The sequence below is a fragment of the Dasypus novemcinctus genome, chromosome 3, assembly GCF_030445035.2.
Source record: "Dasypus novemcinctus isolate mDasNov1 chromosome 3, mDasNov1.1.hap2, whole genome shotgun sequence".
Taxonomy (NCBI): Eukaryota; Metazoa; Chordata; class Mammalia; order Cingulata; family Dasypodidae; genus Dasypus; species Dasypus novemcinctus.
Window position 1 is genome coordinate 17,297,997 of NC_080675.1, and position 19,828 is coordinate 17,317,824.

General features: G+C 43.2%; 1 protein-coding gene across 2 annotated transcripts; it reads right to left on the bottom strand.

Annotated features, from left to right (window-relative positions):
- Nucleotides 1-4,176: 4,176 nt before the first annotated feature.
- Nucleotides 4,177-18,872, bottom strand: PSMC1 (proteasome 26S subunit, ATPase 1). Of its 2 annotated transcripts, XM_071213727.1 has the most exons (12): nucleotides 18,801-18,825; nucleotides 17,632-17,689; nucleotides 15,190-15,243; nucleotides 14,489-14,585; nucleotides 12,569-12,693; nucleotides 11,738-11,923; nucleotides 11,418-11,546; nucleotides 10,468-10,564; nucleotides 7,925-8,114; nucleotides 6,747-6,898; nucleotides 6,002-6,156; nucleotides 4,177-4,526 (listed from the first exon to the last, which is right to left on the bottom strand). In XM_071213727.1, the coding sequence occupies exons 5-12, from the start codon at nucleotides 12,626-12,628 to the stop codon at nucleotides 4,392-4,394; spliced, it is 1,104 nt and encodes a 367-aa protein (XP_071069828.1). In that variant the 5' UTR covers nucleotides 12,629-12,693; nucleotides 14,489-14,585; nucleotides 15,190-15,243; nucleotides 17,632-17,689; nucleotides 18,801-18,825; the 3' UTR covers nucleotides 4,177-4,391. The 2 variants fall into 2 exon arrangements, with proteins under 2 accessions (XP_071069828.1, XP_004476117.1); XM_004476060.4 differs by lacking the exon at nucleotides 17,632-17,689 and having other exon boundaries at nucleotides 18,801-18,872.
- Nucleotides 18,873-19,828: the final 956 nt, after the last annotated feature.

The following is a 19,828-nucleotide window of genomic DNA, read 5'->3' on the forward strand; positions in this document are numbered from 1 at the left end:
CTGAGCAATGCATTGCAGACCTGCTTCCTAGGGCCTTGGGGAGGGAGGTATAAAGGCCTGAAAACGACTCTTATTTTTCATTTTCTCACATGCACGTCCTTTGTCTGCCAGCAGATGGCGCTCTTTGACAGTCCTCTCAATTCAATGCCTGGTTGGAGTGTGTTCGCTGTGACACAGACTGAATCAGTGTGATAGAGTTTCCTGCCTGGAGGCTAGAAGCCTTGTATTAATAATTCAGACTTTCTCAGAGACAGTTCTCCAGTCTTCTCTGGCAGTCTCCTCCCTTTTCCTGGGTAGGAAATAATTACACTCCCCTCTGTATCCTCAAAATCAATCCTGGTTAGTAGAGAAGGAGAATGAGAGTGTCAGTTCTCTTTAGTATTAAGCTTGCTCCCAAGGCAAAAAATGGCACAGTCCCACCCAGGCTGGAAGGGCTGGTGGGACACAGCAGACCAAATTTGTGAGTCTACAGCTAAGTCAGCCTTAGGCTTTGTCCTTCTCTCTCCCCTTTCCTGGGGCAGGAAATCCTTGGAGTCCCCTTTGTAGCTGGCTCAGAGGCCTGAGAATTGTAAAGTGTCATTAGTGTGAGGGATGGTGACAGCAGCAGCAGGATCAGCTGCTGGTTTCCACTCACAGTTTTGCTGTTGCAATTCTCCTCCTTTGTCCCTCTCTCTTCTGAGTGATGTCCAGCTTTTGGAGAAAAATGGCACTCACTGGGACACAGAGACTGATAAGACTGTAGGCAGGAAATTTATTGAGAAGCTCTCCCAATGGAGGTCGGGACTCTGAAGAATAGACTTCAGCCCACTTCTGGAGGGGGGATTTGAATTTATACAGTACTTTCCTAGGTGGGGAAATGATAGTCAGTGAGAGGGGACTGAAGGTCTGAGTGAGGTGCGGGTGCCAATAGGAAGCCCTAGAGGTGAAAATGTTCCCTTGTATGGCTAGAGGGTATTGGGTTAGGGAGTTGTTTTCTTGGAATGCTGGAGAAGCACGTGTCGCTGGAGAAGCACGTGTCACTTTGATCTGAAGGGAGTGAAGGTCTCTATCTCCCTTTACTCCTGTTTCCACGTGGTTTCTTTGTTCAACCTTTGGGGAAGTGCTGTGCTTTCAGACATGTAGGCTTATGGGGCTGGGGGGCTTGTCTTTCCTCAATGCATATGAGGGGGAAACTGAGTCGAAGCTTGTGAATTATTGCAAAACTAGTAGGAGGTAATCTCTAACACCATCCTTTACCTGGTGTCCTAAACTAGATCTTTTTCCAGGGCTTTTCAGTCTGTCCTCTGGCTATTTTTCTGGAAGAGAGTTCTGTCTCTCTAGTCCACCATCTTCCTGCATCTATGTCATGTCTCTTGGGTATCCTTCAGTCTGGAAGAGATCCTCAGTTCTTGCTTGACTTTCTTGACACCTTTTTTTTTTTTTTGTTAAGATTTATTTTTTATTTATTGATCCCCCCCCCCCTTGCAACTTCCTTGCTGTCTGCTCTGTGTCCATTCGCTGAACATTCTTCTGTGTCTGCTTGTCTCCCTTTGTTGTGTCATCTTGCTGCGCCAACTCTCCGCAGCATATCTTGTAGAGATATTGCAGGTTTGGTTCCAGACCACCACCAATAAAGCAAATATCACAGTAGTGAGTTACATGGGTTTTCTTGTTTCCCAATGCATGTAAAAGTTGTATCTATGCTGTAGTCTATATAAGTGTGCATCAGCATTATATCTAAAAATATATATATATATATATACACACACACACACACCTTAATGTAACACAGAGATACAAAGTGAGTACATGCTGTTGGTAAAATGGTGCCAACAGACTTGGATCAATGCAGGGTTGCCACAAAGCTTCAATTTGTAATAAAACTCAAATGTCTGTGAAGCACAATAAAGCAAAGCACGATACAATGAGGTACACCTGTACTGTAATATTGTTAGCTATTTTGATGCTCAAATTGTGCTAGATTTGGCCATTGGATACCCCTTCAACCTGAGCTCTTTTGACATGGCTCCATCATTCTTTGAGTGCTCCCTTGCTTCCTGGCACAATATTTTGGGTTCAACCTGTAATTGCCCCGTGTGGCCCTTGAATCCTGATTCCTTCCTCTTAATGGAGAATGCTATTTAGAAGCAAGGATCTGGGTGCTGGGTGGGCTCATTGCTACTGGGGTGTCACTGCTTCAGGCCCTCAGTGGACAGTTCATTCTGGTTTTCTTCCCTTCCATATCTGTAAAGTCCCTTCTCAGGCAGTGAGAGACCTGACTCCCATCATCCTTAATGTGTTTACTTGTTTAGTTGCCCCTGAATGTAACCAAGCTCCTTTTCTTGCTGCTGCCCTATCCCCATGAATGCCTTCCTCACCCCACTTGGGCTCCAACACTCCATATCAGCTACCCCTTACGCGGATGCGTTTCTCACCCTGCCTACATTGGCTCCCCATTGGGCCACCCCACCCCTGCATGTAAATCCCTCTTGGGCTCCAATAGTGGGTCCTGAACCTTCCCCTGCGTACACTGTGCTTGTTGGGGATTGAATCATGCCCCCCACTAAAGGCATGTTCAGGTCCCAACCCCTGGTTCTGGGTGTGTGAGCCTATTTGTAATGTCAATTGACCCTTTAAAGATGTTATTAGCTAATCTGTGCCTAACCTGAATGAGGCTGGGCCTTAATCCAACCCTTATAAGCTAAAGAAATTGGACATAGAAAGAGAAGCCACAAGAAGCTAGGTGCCAGAAGTCAACAGAAGCTGGAAGAGAAAGGAGAGGTCATCTCTATGTGACAGAAAAGCCAAGGGACCCCAAGGATTGCTGGCAGCCAGTCCCAGAATCCCAGTCTTCGGGGAGAAAGCACACATTTCTGACCCCTCAACTTTGGAATTCGTTTCAAAATTGTGAGCCAATAAATTTCCATTGTTTAGGCCAACTCATTGTATGGTATTTGTTTTAGCAGTTGGGAAACTTAACAGTCCTCGTCCTGTGCTGGGCTACCCCATGCATACAGATGCCCTGCCTGGGCTCTGATACCCTCACACCAAACCACACAGCCCTCCCCACAAGTAAGCCATTCTCACCTAGTGCTGGGCCACCCTTGTGCACAAATGCCCTCTGTGGTAGGCAGAAAAATCGCCTCCCCAACATGTCCATGTTCTAATCCCTGAAACCTGGGCAAAAGTAACTCCAGGTTAAATCAGGGAGAGTATGCTGGATTATCTGGGTGGTCCCAGGGTAATCACATGAGCCCTTAAAAGTGGAAAAGGCAGAAGGGTCAGAGACCCAAAGATGGAAGACAGTAAAAGCGTGAGGGTCTTGACTATGGCTAGCTTTGAAGATGGAGTAAGGAGGCCACAAGCCAAGCTGAGGGTAGCTCCTCTAGAAGCTGGAAAAGGCCCTTGCTGACAGCCAGCAAGGAAATGGGAACCTCAGCCCTACAACCTCCCAACACCTGGATTTTAGCCCATGAGACCCACTTCAGACCTGACCTACAAAACTATAAAATAAATTTGTTGGAGCCTAAGTTTGTGATAATTTGTTATGGTGACAAAAGAACTAATGTACAACTTCCCCTCTGCCCCATTTGGGCTCTGACAAGCTGTGCCAGGTCACCCCAAGTGGACACTTCCCTTGGCCTGCCCCCTACTTCACAGCTTTAAGATTGAACTGTTTTAAAGGGAAAGGGAAGGGAAGCAAACAGATGGGGAAATGGAGCAGCTCTGAGATTTGTGAACTTGAAAGGTATGAGGCTTCTGAAACCCAAACGAGGAAGCAGGGCTGGCATGAGATGCTTTCACTCTGACCTTTTGAGATTTCCTTTATGAACTCCTCAGGCTCTTGGAAACCCCAATACTTCTTCCTGCCCCCAGAGTGCTGAGAACCTACATGGTCCAGAGAGCTGCAAAAACACGGAAAGCTGTATTTCCTTCTCTTTTAAAGAAACAGCCACATTAACTCAGCTTCTATTACTTAAACAATAAAGACGGTTCCTTATGTAGTTATAATCATTTTTCCTATTAATTTCTGTCCTGCAACTCTACCACTGCCTTTGGGGTATGATTCAGGGGGCCATGGGTATTGTGCTGCCAGCCTGAGGGTGTCTTGCCCAGAAGCTTCTCTAGCACCTGGACCCACCCATTTGTTGGCTGCTGAGCAGCAGGGGTGGAGAGACTCTGGAAACAGGAACGAACTATTTCTGAAAGAGTACGCTTTATTGGGAAATAGTGTTGCAGTGACCAAAAGATGAATGCAGCCCAAGGGGCGTCCTACACATCATACTCAAAAAGACACAATGTTACGCCAATAAAAATCAACGGGAGTATGTATCTCCCCAGGCAACTTCCCCAACTTCATCCTGAGGGGCTGGGAAAATGCCCAACCATTTTTTTGAAGGCATGTGGTTCACTTAGAGATAGAGCCCCTCAGGGGTACCTTCTTGTTTTTTATAAAGAACATTTTCTTTAGATTTTTTGAAGTCTTCATTTGTTACTTTCATTCTACGTTCTCTCAAGGCCATCAGACCTGCTTCTGTACAGATTGCCTGTAAGAAAGAATAGAATGTTCAGAAAGTGAAATACTACTTTTTAGTCTAACAAGCAATCCAGAGAGATCAAATCTGAAATAGGATGTAAGAAACTCAGACTAAACACAAATTACTCAAACTATTTGGGAAGATATTGGACTTTTCAAAAGTTTTAAGTATCCCAATTATTTTCCAAAAGGATTTGAGGTGGCTTAAGCTAGGAATAATTGCAACCAAGAAGGAAATCTGGCTATGGGTTCTAGTTTGGCTCAGGTTCTAACTAGCTGTATGGCCTGGCAAGCCAGTTAAGTTCTCACAGCTCCACTTTTGTTAAAAAGGGAGTAATCATCCTAGGAAATAGAAGAAATTATACTTTGAAATGTAAAGGCAACATAGAGTATGCATCCATCATCCATTCACCTGCTGTCCTAAGAGAACATATATTCTGGTTAAGTATTATAAGTTTCAGAATAGTATCTATTCTAATCTATCAATTTCCTCTTAATGACTTGCCAAAAGTAAAACACAACAAGAATCCATGCAATGTAATGTGATAAAGGCATGATTAATCCTGGCTGTGAAGTATTTGGTTATGGTCATGAGGATATTTATTTCAAAGGGTTCAGCAGAAAAGTGGGTGTGTATGCACAAAAAGAGAGCTAAAGGAAATGGTAAAGTGTGAAACCAGTAAATCTAGGTGATGCGTATATGGATGTTGACTGTCCTATTGTTGCAACTTCTCTGAAGGCTTGAAAATTTTTAAAAGAGAATAAAAATAATTTCAACTTAAAAGAAGAAAGATTTCACTCACCAACTAAGACACTAAGTGTTCTATAGGAGAGATGCCAGCGAACCACAGTTCGTACAGGCACCGACAAGGAAGGCAGGGTCTGCACCCCCCTCTCTCTGTGGTTCTGGAACCTGACTGAAAACTAACTCAGATCTTCTCACGAAAAGTGGGTTAATAAGTATATCCAGAGTCAATATGGCCAGGTTTGCTATGAGTTCTGGCCATCTGGGAAGAATCGTCCTAACTCATATACACGTGTGAATAATCAAGAGGAAGCCTCTTTCCTGGTCAGTTTGGTATAATCCATCAGAATAGATCTGAAGGAAAGAATGCAATGAGATGCTCATCCCCACACTGCAGCTCTGAGCTAGGTTCTCCCAGCAGATACTCTGTCCCAAGCTGGGGCTGTGTGATGACACTAGACATGCCTGAGAAAGTCACCTTGGCCAGCGGGGAAGGCGGCCAGCTTAGTGCCGGGGACTGAAGCCAGTGGCTGCAGGTAACTTATTTAATGAAATGATGCACTAAATGATTTTAAGTAATTACCTGCCATTTAGGCTTAATGGCAAGTCAACCGCAAAGATTTACTAGGTCAAAACCCCTAGGTCCACACAGCCAGCCTGAAAACTACATAACAAGCACAGACAGCCTTTCCTGACTGATGTCCACCATGTTGATGAGCCGACCCAGCCCACTATCTCACCTTGATGTCAGCACCAGAGAGGTCATCTTTAGCCATGATCAAGTCATCCAGAGTTACATCATCAGCCAATGTCATCCTGCTCGTGTGAATCTGGAAAATGCGCTTCTTGGTCTTCTCATCAGGCAGGGGGAACTCAATCTTCCTGTCGATGCGACCTGCAGGTATAAAGGTGTTCAGCCACACCCTATCCTGGGGCTGCCCCAACTCAAAGAGAGGCTTAAACCATCTCCTCACATATGCAGTTTGAAATATGGTTCAAATTTTAAAAAGAGTACATTTGTTTTTTGTAGTTTATAAAGGAACACTAGTGGTGTATTTTAGTGGAAAAGGACAGTTTGATATTGTTAAAAATATTATAAAAGACAGTAAACAAATTAATAACTGCTTCTTCTAGTCTTTTCTGGGCTTAAAGAATAAACCAGAGTTATCATATGAATAATTTCTTCAGAAAAAGAAGAAAAGAACGTTCTTGAGGCTAAAAAGAGTCTCTTCGTTATAGTAAAGAGAAGATCAAGACATAGATAAGAATTTAAAGGGCCAAGTTGCACAGATTATACCACTTTACCACTTTCTTATTTAACCATAATATCAAGGGAACATATTTTTTGGTAAATTAGTCTATGCTTCAGGCAGTATGTGCATATATGTGTATTTTTAAATCCTTTCCAAAGTAGACTTAACCAACACATAAATATATATCTGGTTATGCTGGTTAAGTCCATGATGAAACAAAAGCAAATACAACCTGGTCTGATAAGGGCTGGATCCAAAGTTTCTATTCGGTTTGTGGCCATGATAACTTTCACATCTCCCCTTGAATCAAATCCATCTAACTGGTTCAAAAGTTCCAACATAGTTCGCTGAATTTCTCTCTCACCACCGGAATTCGAGTCATATCTTTAAAAAGAAAATTAGAAAGACTGAAGACCAAACTGATCTCTTGTTAAAGGGGAATTACATCAAATACTTCATTGTGGCAAAACACTATGACATTCTGGTCTCAACCCAATGTCACTCCCTTAATCATGTTAGTTAAAAAGCAGCATCACCCCAACCTGCCAAGTTATGCATTACATTTTTTACACAGCAGTTTCAGTGCCTGTAATTACATCACTTCTTTTGTCTCCATATTTGTTGTCTGGATCGCCCAATCTGACTCCTGAGTCCCTTGAGGGCAGAAACTCTGTCATGTTCACTGCTGTGTTCCTAGAGTTCAGAATGGGGCCTGGCTCAGAGGAGGTACTCAAGACATAGTTATTAACTGAATGAGCAACTTCTAAACGCGAACAATTCCTGGATAAGCTGTTAACCAGCACCTGGAAAAACAGAGCCTAAAGCATCCACAGAGAGCCAACTGCAATAAGAACTGTGGCAAACCAAGGTGCAGGTGATAAGGGGGATGCCTGAAGACCGCTTGTTCTCAGCAATGAGCTACATGGTTGTTTGTTTTTTTTTTAAAGATTTATTTTTCTCTCCTCGCCCCGTTGTTTGCTCTCTGTGTTCACTGCTGTGTGTTCTTCTGTGTCTGCTTCTCTTTAGGTGGCACCAGGAACCAATCCTAGGACCTTCCAGAGTGGGAGAGAGGTGTTCAATCTCTTCCGCCACCTCAGCTCCCTCATCTGCTGCGTCTCTTGTAGTCTCTCCTGAGTCCCTTCTTGCAGCGCCAGCTCTCCACTTGGGCTGCACTCTGCTTGGGCCAGCTCGCCGTGCAGGCCAGAACTCCTGTGTGGGCCAGCACTCCGATTAGGCCAGCCCTCCACTTAGGCGAGCACTCTGCTTGGGCCAGTTCTCTGCTTGCCTTCACAAGGAGGCAACTGAACCCTGGACCTCCCATGTGGTAGATGGGAGCCCAATTGCTTGAGCCACTTCCCTACATGGTTTTGACTTCTCAACAGTGCAAAGTAGTCAGAACAGAAAGTCTACCTTTTTGTCCCAATGGCATCGATTTCATCAATAAACACAATGGATGGTGCATGTTCTTCAGCAACTCGAAACAATTCCCGCACAAGTTTGGGCCCATCTCCTAGGTACTTCTGAATAAGTTCAGAGCCGACTACTCTCAAGAAAGTGGCCGAGGTTTGGTTTGCTACTGCTTTGGCTAACAATGTTTTACCTGTTTTAGATTAAAAAAGAAAAAGACAAAACACTTAAGTACTGTTCTAACTTACAAGCCATTATCATTACTATTTCAAATGAACACCAAAAATGGGTACATCCCAGTGATGAAATGGCATGCAACCATTCAGGTGTCTTGACAGTCTGTTCTCTGAAGCAGGTAAGAAGGAAATTTAGACAGATCTATCAAATACCATGTTTTAATTACTTTGAAGGACCTTTCTAAATTCATAATGCTAATTACCAGTTATTTTCAAACCATGACCCAACCTTTTCATCAAAGAAATGCAAACTAACTACCTGTAGAAGAAATGAGATGTATCAGCTGGGGAAAAAAAGAATTTTTTCTCTGGCTGAACCTTTCTCGGTGCCCTTCAAAGCTGCATCTAATAATGACCTCCCTTATCTTTCCTTCTAAACCACCTAAGCCCCAGTAGAGAATTGAACTAAACTCTTGTGAAACAATCAATGATGGAACAAAAGGTCTGAAGAGGCTAGGTTTGATGCTAAAAAGACACATCCAGTCCTCATGAGTACTGCAGCACCCCAAGTGCTACTAGAAGAGTACCCATTGGTGGGCCTGTTGCAGGCTCTGACAGCCAGACAGACTGGCTCTTGAAGCAGCTCACAGTTGAGAACTGCTGAAAGATTAAGAGACTTTTCTCGGGAAACGGACTTTGGCCCAGTGGTTAGGGCGTCCGTCTACCATATGGGAGGTCCGCGGTTCAAACCCCGGGCCTCCTTGACCCGTGTGGAGCTGGCCATGCGCAGTGCTGAGGCGCGCAAGGAGTGCCGTGCCACGCAAGGGTGTCCCCCGCGTGGGGGAGCCCCACGCGCAAGGAGTGCGCCCGTGAGGAGAGCCGCCCAGCGTGAAAAGAAAGAGCAGCCTGCCCAGGAATGGCGCCGCCCACACTTCCCGTGCCGCTGACGACAACAGAAGCGGACAAAGAAACAAGACGCAGCAAACAGACACCAAGAACAGACAACCAGGGGAGGGGGGGGAATTAAATAAATAAATAAATCTTTTAAAAAAAAAAAAGAGACTTTTCTCAATCTGTGGCATGCCTGGTCAAGGAAATTCCTCTTAGTGATCTCAGGGAAGATCTCAACTTTTTCAATACTGCTTTGATTCTCAAATATTTCTCTTTCAGGTCAAAACCAAAAAACCAGCAAAGAGCACCCAATTTGAGAATTTTCGAGTTGGAAGACCTTGGCCCCTCTGACCTTGGCCCCTCTGAGGATATGGCTAAGGAGCTAGGTAGTTGCTGGAGGACACAGAGGCAGCACTGGTGAAGGACCAACCTTAGTCCTGCATAGAAAGGAAGAGACTGGAGGCCAACTGGTAAGCGATATTGAAGACTTCACGGGAGTGGGAAGAACTGGGAGCTAAGCTTTGCAGTAAGATGCAAACAAAATGACATTCCCACTGGTTAGACTGGCAGAGGAACAAATGCAAAGGCTTAGAAGGCTGGACTGTTCCCTGAGAGCATAAATTAAGAATGGCAAACAGAAGACAGAAAGAATCTTTCAAGTGGATGGAATATTACAATTCAGAAGCAGCCAAGTCTAGCTGCTGGTCTGTCAATGGCCAGAGGGGTCACTAAACAAATCACCTCCTGTGACAGGTCTGCTAGTCCAGTTTCCTCTGAGCCTTGGTAGTACAAATGCAGAGGGCAGTGGCTGTGGGTCAGGAGGCCCGCATTTCAGCTCCGGCCCCGCTACCAGCCCCCACCCTCTCTGAAACTGAATTTACTGATCCAGAAGAAAAGGGGCTGTAGTAACAGTGATCCCTCCTAGACTCCACACTTCAGGGAGTGGTTCCCTCCCATCCCACAAGTCTGGGCAATGCTGTTAGTACAGATTGTCTTAGGAAGATAGTTATTAATTCATTTACTCAAATGACTGCTCTTTGGAATTTACACAGCAATGAACTGCTAAGTCCTGGGCTGTACAACTTGCGCAGGTCAACTTACTATATAATGTACTATATTATATATATTATCTTTATCTCTTTATCCATCCAACATATACTTATTGATTCAGTGTCAATGGACCAGAGAAATTAACATAATCTGAGTTCCACAGAAAAGTTTTTAAATCAGTGGCCCTCCATCATGGCTTATAATGCTCAGGTCACACCCCAGAAAATAAAGCAGAAACTTGAGTTAGGGGTTAGACATCAGTAGTATTTTTTAAAGGTCCCAAGGTAATTCCAAAGTACAGTGAAGGCTAAGCATCGCTGTTTTAAAGGAAGGAGCTGTGGTTTGTTCACTAAACACTTAAGTAAACTAGCCAATGCTGCAGGTCAAGAATGAGCTGAGTGTCAGCAAAGTGTCAAACACAGAGTATACCTGTGCCAGGCGGACCATAGAGAATGACCCCCTTAGGGGGCTTTATACCCATCTCTTCGTAGTATTCAGGATGTGTTAGAGGAAGTTCCACAGATTCCTACAGAAAACAAACATTCAGTAAAAATGAGTTTTTTTTGTACTGCGATTATTAGCAGATCTATTAATCAGCATCATGAATGGAGCTCGTTTTCAAAAATGGGCTGAAATTTCAATCACTCTTCTTAGAGACAATGTGCTTGACTTCCACTAGCTAGGCTCCAGCAACCAAACTTCCATTTCATTCTCCTAGTCAGCTTTGAGCAACATTTAAGCCTACGGGCACACAAGTCCCTTAGAAAGCTAAAACTTACCCTTCTCATACTGCAGACATGGAGAACTGTTCTGAATACAGTTCCCACTGAAGGACGTTATGTATATTTCCCAGCTGTCTGTAAGGTTACCAGTGGAGACCTGTACTAGTGCTCAACAACTCCCCTCTATATGAAAGAATCTGCAGAGAGGCAGCCCAGAGGCACCCCGCATGACAATTCCCTCCCCACCCCTAAGACTACTGCAGAGACTAAGATTAAAGATTACGTTCTAGACCCCACCACAGCGTAGGTGTGTATGGGTGCATGTGGTGTGTACCCTTCACCATATCTCCATACAACACAGGAGGTTTCCAGATATTCACAGCTGATATCAACACAACTGGAAACATTATATATCCATAAGACAAGTCATTAAACATTATATATCAAAAGTATTACCCTGCATCTGCTGAAGAAACTGCCAAACCATTTACTATTTTTTTTTTTTACTTAATCTGGTATTAACAAAACCACAAGCTCTAAATCAGTTACTGGTCTGATCAATAAAGAAAAAAAAGTGCAAACCGACTCCAAAGCACCCTAAATAGGTCAGGAGGGAAAACAAAAGTCTAAAAAACCAAAGCTGGTTCTTAGCCATACCTTAATTTCCTGAATTTGGTTGTCCAAACCCCCAATATCAGCATAGGTCTCCTGGGGGGCCTTTTCCACCTTCATCACTGTGACCAGGGGATCAGTGTCATCCATCAGCACCCCTATCACTGCATGCACCTAACAGGGAACATCAAGCTTTAACAAAAGCATGAGAGGTTCACACAACCCCCCCGTAAAGCATTGCCAATCGCAGAATCTCTCCCCACTGTTAGGAATGCTTTGGCGATCTACTTCCAAAGGACAGGTGGACTAATTTATCAGGAAGGAGAAAGCACTCCACTGAGCTTTCTTAGAGATTTTCAATATACCTTGTGGTTGAGCAGGACCGAGCAGCCTGGTTCCAGCAGATCCTTGTCTACAAACGAAAGAATGCTGACATAGTGCTCTGAGCCCACCGATGTAGACACGATGGCATGATTGTCATCAATGATCTCTTCCAAGGTTCCTACTGACATTGGGGTCCCCCTCAGATCATCCACTTTCGATCTTTCCTCCTATATAACAGGAAATTATGCCGAGAAGGAAAAGCAGATCAGGCCTAAAAAGTAGATGATCTGGTAGTTCATCAGATTTACACAGCAGCTGACATTTTTAAAACGGACCTAACAATGCTTCATAAAAGCTTGGACAGCTTCAATTACATGAATCTCATGTGCTCGTGGAGCTCTGAGTTCTATTAAGTTTTTCGGTTTGTATATAGGAAATTTTTTTTTTTTTTTTTTTTAAAGATTTATTTATTTATTTAATTCCCCCCCCCCCCCCTCCCCTGGTTGTCTGTTCTTGGTGTCTATTTGCTGCGTCTTGTTTCTTTGTCTTGTTTCTTTGTCCGCTTCTGTTGTCGTCAGCGGCACGGGAAGTGTGGGCGGCGCCATTCCTGGGCAGGCTGCTCTTTCTTTTCACGCTGGGCGGCTTTCCTCACGGGCGCACTCCTTGCGCGTGGGGCTCCCCCACGCGGGGGACACCCTTGCGTGGCACGGCACTCCTTGCGCGCATCAGCACTGCGCATGGCCAGCTCCACACGGGTCGAGGAGGCCCGGGGTTTGAACCGCGGACCTCCCATATGGTAGACGGACGCCCTAACCACTGGGCCAAAGTCCGTTTCCCTGTATATAGGAAATTATAGTCACTTCTCAACTCACCTCTTGCTTTTCTTCTAATGGTTTCATTTGTTCCTGATTCCTAATGAATTCTTCCTCCATGAGAAGATAGTCTTTAATTCTCTCTAATTTCAATAACTTTAATCGGCACTGAGTGTGAGGTGTCACTGTAATTAAAAAGTAAAATTTTATTATACTTGGAGCTTGACATCTGCAATTAATTTGGTTAAAATAAGTTCATCTAGTGGGACAGGCTGAAGAATTCTGAGTTTGGTAACCCTAAGTAAGCAAGTATACCTAAATGGAAAGGGAAAAAGGGCTCTTGGCAGTTTAGGCAAGCACGTGAAAATGGAGATGAGGTGTATGACTAAATGGCCAGCACAAAATGATGTATACCAACCAAACTGCCTGTATATCTAAAAAAGAAAAAAGTTAATTAATCCAAAAGATAGTTTGGTTTAGTTTATTTTTCCCCATAGGTGTGAATAAAAAGTTACATATACTGCTTAATTGGTATACATTGTTGCATGCTAGCTGTATACACACCCCACCTGTTTGTAAGAAAATTTTGAAATATTAGGGATATTAACTTCCTTTGTTGCATATATGGGAAATAATTCCCCATACCCTATTATTTCTTTTGGCTTTGTTTTGCAGCCTCATGCCATGAGGAATTTAACGTTTACATAGACAATCTGTCAATCTTTTCTTTTGTGGCTTCTGGGTTTCCTGACATATTTCAAAGTCTCCCTTGAGGAGCAGATGCAGCTCAAGTGGTTGAGTGCCTGCTTCCCATGTATGAGGTCCTGGGTTTGATCCTCAGTACCTCCTAAAAACAAAAAACAAATGAAAAAACTCTCACTGGGGAGTGGATGTAGCTCAGTGGTTGGGTGCCTGCTTCCCATGTAAGAGGCCCTGGGTTCAATCCCCATGACCTCCTAAAAAAAAACTTGACCCTTCCCAAAGGTTAAATAAATCTATTTTTGAATTTTCATCTATTTCGTTCCAAACTTATACCCATCTGGCAAGAGACAAAAGGGCCTCGTTTCAATTTCTCTTGAAAGAAAATTTAAAATGCCAGCCATTTATATTAGATAGCCCATCTTCCTCCCACTGAACTGCAATGTCACCTTTAACATATATTAAATATCCATGTAACTTGACTCTGGTTTTGGACTTTCTACTCTGTTCTGGCAATCGAATTGTTTATTTCTATACTAATACCATATTGATTCATTCTAGTAGATTAATGGTTTTACTATCTAACTCTCTGTGTTCTTAACTAACCAATATTTGTGAAATTGTTTTTTTTCTTCTAAGCAGGGAGGTACTTGTTTAGGTGGGGGTGGGGAAAATATTTGGGCTGAAGCCTGAAGGGATGAGAAGCCAATAGCCAAAGGAAGGACTGAAGGAAGAAATGTTAAGTAGAAGGAAGAGTAAGGGAAAAGGCGCTGATGTGGAGAAGAGTCTGGCATATTCAAACAACACAAGGCAGGGTTGTGACAGATGAGCAAAGGGGCATTCTAGGAGCTGAGGATGTAGAGGAGGGCTGAGACATATCACCTGGTTTGAGTTTTATTCTATGTTCAACAGGAAGCCACTGAAAAATTTTAAGTTCAGGTACTGCATAATCTGAATTTCAATACAGTGGAATTCTATTTCATGAAATAAGTGTGTCAAACTTATGCAAGCTCACCCTGGATTTTGTAATCAAAAACTGTACTTTTAATATACCAGAGGAGCTGGCTATTTAAAGGAAACTAATGTGGTTACTTAAAATGAGAAATACTGGTATAACAATATATTTTAAAACAAAGTATAGCTTTTATGCCAACCTAGAGGAATGCCGCACACTTGACTTAGGTAGAATGGGGTTACGTTTCCAGAGCTAGAGCTTGAATCATCCCACTTTCTGTCTCCCCCAGGCATATGAAAAACAGCAAGAAGGAACCACTGTCATACCCAGTGGCAGCTTGCTGGCAGCATCCGGTCCCTTTGTTTTCTTCTTCTTTTTCCCCACTCTAGTTGGTACAGGAGGTTCATACTTCTTTTTCTTGTCCTCAAAATTGTAGAACAGCAGGAAAAAAAATCATGTGGAAAAATAATATTAAAATACAAACTTATTTCTGCACCACCATTCATCTAGTTCCAGGAGATATATTTTTTTATCTTTTAGGATGTTATTAAGAAAATATATATTAGGTTTTACATTCTTGCAGTTTTAATAAGTAAATATAGCTGATCTCTCTCTTTACAATACGCATAAATGACATGAAGTCGATTATTCTGTAAGGTATAGAGAGGTCAGAATTCAGAGTTACAAGCCAAAAGTTTGGTATTAAGTAATTTGAGACAATTCTTCACACCTCAGGATATTAAACACTAAAATTACAGGCAATTTACTCTAATACTTCCGTAATGTTATTACATTTACACATTTAAAAATCATTAATTTATTAATACCTATTTGATGGTTAGGTCAATAACCTTTCTAAACATGAAAAGGATGTTTCTCCAGGCCAGGCTGGTTAAATAACTACAGGACCATTTATTTTGCATTTAAAAATTCATGAACCACCCCCCCAAAGAACTTCTTAGCTCAGACCTTTGACATTCTCCCACGATTTACTCGCAGTAAATAAGCATATATCTGACTTATTTACCTTGTCATCCTTCTTGCCACCTCCAGGACCATGACCACCACTCTGACTTTGACCCTGAAAAAGAACAAAATAAATATATAAATTCAGGGAAACGGACTTGGCCCAGTGGTTAGGGTGTCCGTCTACCACAAGGGAGGTCCCGGCCCTCCTTGACCCGTGTGCAGTTGGCCCACATGCATTGCTGATGCGCGCAAGGAGTGCCCTGCCACGCAGGGTTGTCCCTGCATAGGGGAGCCACACACGCAAGGAGTGCGCCCCGTAAGGAGAGCCACCCAGCGCGAAAGAAAGTGCAGCCTGCCCGGGAATGGCGCCACCCACACTTCCTGTGCCACTGATGACAACAGAAGCAGACAAAGAAACAAGACGCAGCAAATAGACATAGAGAACAGACAACCGGGGGAGGGGGGGAATTAAATAAATAAATAAATCTTAAAAAAAAAAAAAAGATAAATTCAGAATAAGATCAGTTCAAAAGAACATGCTGCTTATTTTTCACATTTCTGAACCCAAGATGTTCTTGCAATCAATGTGTGCATTTAGTATGGTAAAATTCCTTTTTCCTTAAAAAGCTGTTAGTAGATAATGGTCACCTTGCAGCTGACTACATCTTAGAATCAAGGACAACTCCAATAAGAAATAGATAGAATTAATGTATCATAATGAGGGCTAAGATTTTAAGATCACCCCTCTTGAGGGAAAGGTTTAGGGCTTGACATACTTTAATATAAAACTACTAGACTGAGGCCACCAAATTTCACGAAATTAGGACATGAAAGTGAAGTAATTTTACATATTCAACAACCATCTATCAATCCTTTACTCCTCACTTAGATCACACTAAGAGCCGGGAGACTCCCTTCCAACCACAATTTTATATACCTCCCACCCCTAAAGCCTGAGCTATCAGGCAGGTCTTTCTTCCCAACCCAAAAAGGTGAGTTGACATAACATGTTAAGAACTTAGTGTCTTAGAAAGCTCTGATTTTTAAATAAATTGCTTCTGATTTCTGATTTTAAAATAGACCCTTCAGCTATATGGCAATGGATAACAGAACAATGTTCCAGAAATGCTGGCATTTTAAACATGATTAATAGGGCCCTGCTCAGCCCCCTCAAATCACCTCCACAGAGGCGCCTCTCAATTAATACACTGGCAGTTTCATTATCAAGACAAAATACCATATCATGGCTTCCTAAAAGAGCTAAAGTCAAATATATTCTTCTGCATGCAAGATTCTTACAACTTGTACTTTATTCAGAACAAGGCAATTAAGAGATTTTAAGAAAAATAATTTGTTAAAATGAAATAGGCTATCTGAGTTATAGGCCTTTAATAGTTGCTTGTACTTCCTTAGGAAATCTGCTCGTGGTTCAGGGGGCTAATATCTGTGAGTGCTTACTATGTGCCCAACTCCTTATTGGACCCTTTCCCTTCAGGCTCTCATTTATTCCATACAACCCTCCACAGTAGGGTTCATTGTTCGCAGTCCATGGATAAGGAACTGCAGCAGGTCCAAGAATATGAATGTGGAATCAGATGAATCTGGGTTTGAATTCTGGCTCCATCACCAATAGGCTGTGATCTCAGGCAAACCAGGCCTTTTTACTAAGCCTTTGTATCCTTAGTGCAAAGTTCTTTGTGTTGTTGAAAATGAGGTTAACACAGGTAAAACTATTTAGCAGGGTCAGGATTTGAACTGTCACTCTGGTTACAAAATTTGGGCTCTGAAGCAGTTTAAATCCATTCCAGTTCTTTACTCTCTCTTTCATCTATCCTATCTTCACGCCTCCACACTCATTCCTGTCCAAGCCATCACCTCTTTTTGGTCTCTAGCCTTTCAACTAAACTTCCTGGGTCCAGCGCCTCTTCTCACCAATCCAGCTATTACACTCTAAAAACAAACAGCTGATCTTTTAGTCCCCCTCTTTAAAAACCTTCAGCTGCTCTCTAATATTCATGGCTTACCTGGCCCTTGCCAAACTGGCTACAAGGAATCTTTCAGGTTCCATCAACCTTTTTCATGAACCTGAACCTGCAAATCTGGTCCCCCTAGAGGACATTTTCCCAAATGGGTCCTCCCCTTCCTTATCGCTGGAACATTCTGCATTACGTTTTTCAGCCTCAAATAAAAATAACAAATGTTCTGACTTTTGAGCACTGACTATATGACAAGCAGTGTGCTAAAGCCTTCTTGGGAAACAAATTTAATTCTTACAGTCATTGTTAAGGTTAGTGCTGCTATTACCCTAATTTACAGATAAGGCAACTGAGGCCCAGAGAGGTTAAGTGTCTTGCCTGTTGTCACAAAACTTGTCAGAGGTGGAACCAAGAGTCAAACTACACAAAGCCCATGTATTTCTCTTTTGCAAGGATAGCCAGTACATTGCAGCAGGGGCTCTAGAAAAGAATGAGAGGGTCTGTGTTCCAGTACAGCCACTTACCACGTCTCAGTTTCCTCCTTGGTAAAATGAGGATAACAACAGTAATTGCCTCAAGGAGCTGTTGTGAGGAATAAATGAGAAGATGCTGGAAAAGTACCCGGCACACCACTTATCATGCTTAGATTATTATCCAAAAGTTCTTATAAGACCCTATGAGACCTGGGCTGTACCCACACTCAGAAACACTGGCCTCGTTTGCTGTTGGCAACATACAAAACACATTCCCATATCCGGTCCTTGCACTTGCTGCACCTTCTGTCTGGGCTGCTTCTCCCTCAGACATCTGCATAGACTACTCGCTCACATTTAGGTCTCCTTCAAATTTCACCTCCTGAGAGGGACCACTGGGGACACCTTATTCGAAACAGCCACACCTCCCCATCCTAACCCTTTCTATAAAATAGCCATATAACAATGGCCACCCTACCCCATCTAGATCCCCCTCCTTGACACCATATTATTTATTTCTCTGTCTATTGTATGCTTTCTCCTCTTGAATGTAAGCGACATGAAGGCAGGGACTTTGTCAGTCTTGCTCACCTCCATACCCAGAACAGAGCCTAGCAAAAAAGCAAGTGCTCAACAAACATTTGTTTAGTGAATTACTGAATAAACGCCAGTTATTTTTATTATTACTACTTCACCACGGAACCTTTCTCAACCAACTCCACCTGCCATAAAATCGTTTAAGACCTCCCTTAAACGCCCTCCATCCCTCATTCAGAGCAGTCTCCCTCGACTGCGATCTCTTCTCAGATGGAACGAAACCCTCTCTCTTTTCTGCTTGCAGAGTCCTTCTCTAGAACGGCTCAGAAAGCACCTGTCCCCGTTTCTTGGGTAGGCTCCCGCAGAAACCCCCGCGCGGGTTGGTACAGTCGGGTCGGCTGAGGAGCAAAGCCCGACGACCTGCCCTGCCCTGCCTGCCCGGGGGACCCTCGGCGCATAGCCTCGGTTCCAGGACCCCCGGGCAAGGCCCGATGGCAGACCCCGGCCCGCGGTGGACCTGAACACCGGTCTCTGGGAGCCTCTGTACCCCAAGGAGACCGGGACGGAGGAACTGAAGGACCGAGTTCCACGGGCCCCTCAGGCAGCTGCCTCGTTCTTTCAGGCACGAGGCTGGCCCGGTCCCATCGCACTGTGACCACCAGCTGAAGTCCTTAGTCACTCACCATTTTGCTTCAGCCGCTGGAACCAAAGCTACCGGAAGTACGTCCACCCCACCAGCTCATCAGAAGCGGAAGTTACTCTGGGACATTACGGAAGCCGATAGGAACCAAATCCCGTACGCACGAAGCTGCGCTCCAACGACCCGTGTTGGTAGGTTAGGGCAGCGGTGTAAGATACCTGTGCGTTGAATAAAACGCCAAAATAACTTGTAAAGATAATGTGAACCTTATATTTTGCTTGAAAAAAATTTCAAATCGCATTTATTAGGCTCTTGAGGTGAACTTAAGACATCGACATCAAGTGTCAAAAGAACTATTGACAATTATGAAAATATAAAATATTTAAAATAGGTAAAAGTCATAATTGGGAAGAACTTTATTGAATGCTTCAGGAATTGGAATGACATTTGGAACTGCGAAGTTGGCATCCTTTTGCACAAACATTTAAATTCTTACCTGTTCTTTGGAATTAACCTGTTCATCCTAGAGTATTTCTTTGTCTGAGCCATCTAAACCCATTTTTTTCTGATGACCAGAGTTATGATGATGCCAAATGTTATTTTAAAATTCCTCACGTTGAGCCTAGTTGGTAAAGGTCATTCATTACTTCTACCAAGACCCCAGAAAGATGACAAGAATTCCTTCTGCCTCTGGGAACTTTCATAACAGATGCTCAAAATGTAACTTGAGGAACTGACGAGACCAAATTATTAGGCTTTCTTTTTTTTTCTGCTGTTCCAGATTAATTTAGGCATTTAAATTGTGCAACGCTAAAATCACTTCACCTAACACACAATAGGTACAAATTATGTACCTGAAATTACTCCTTTCTTCTCATTACTAAAATACTCTAACAGAAAGTCTTGACACTCTTAACATCCACTAACAAGTGTGGCATCTACATGAAACATGAAATCATATGATAGGATACAGGCAAGACAACCCTCCCTTCATGAATCCTGAAAGCAATGCCAGCGTTATATGAAATGTCTAGGTAAACTGTGTTTAAGCTGAAGAACTGTGGGATTCCT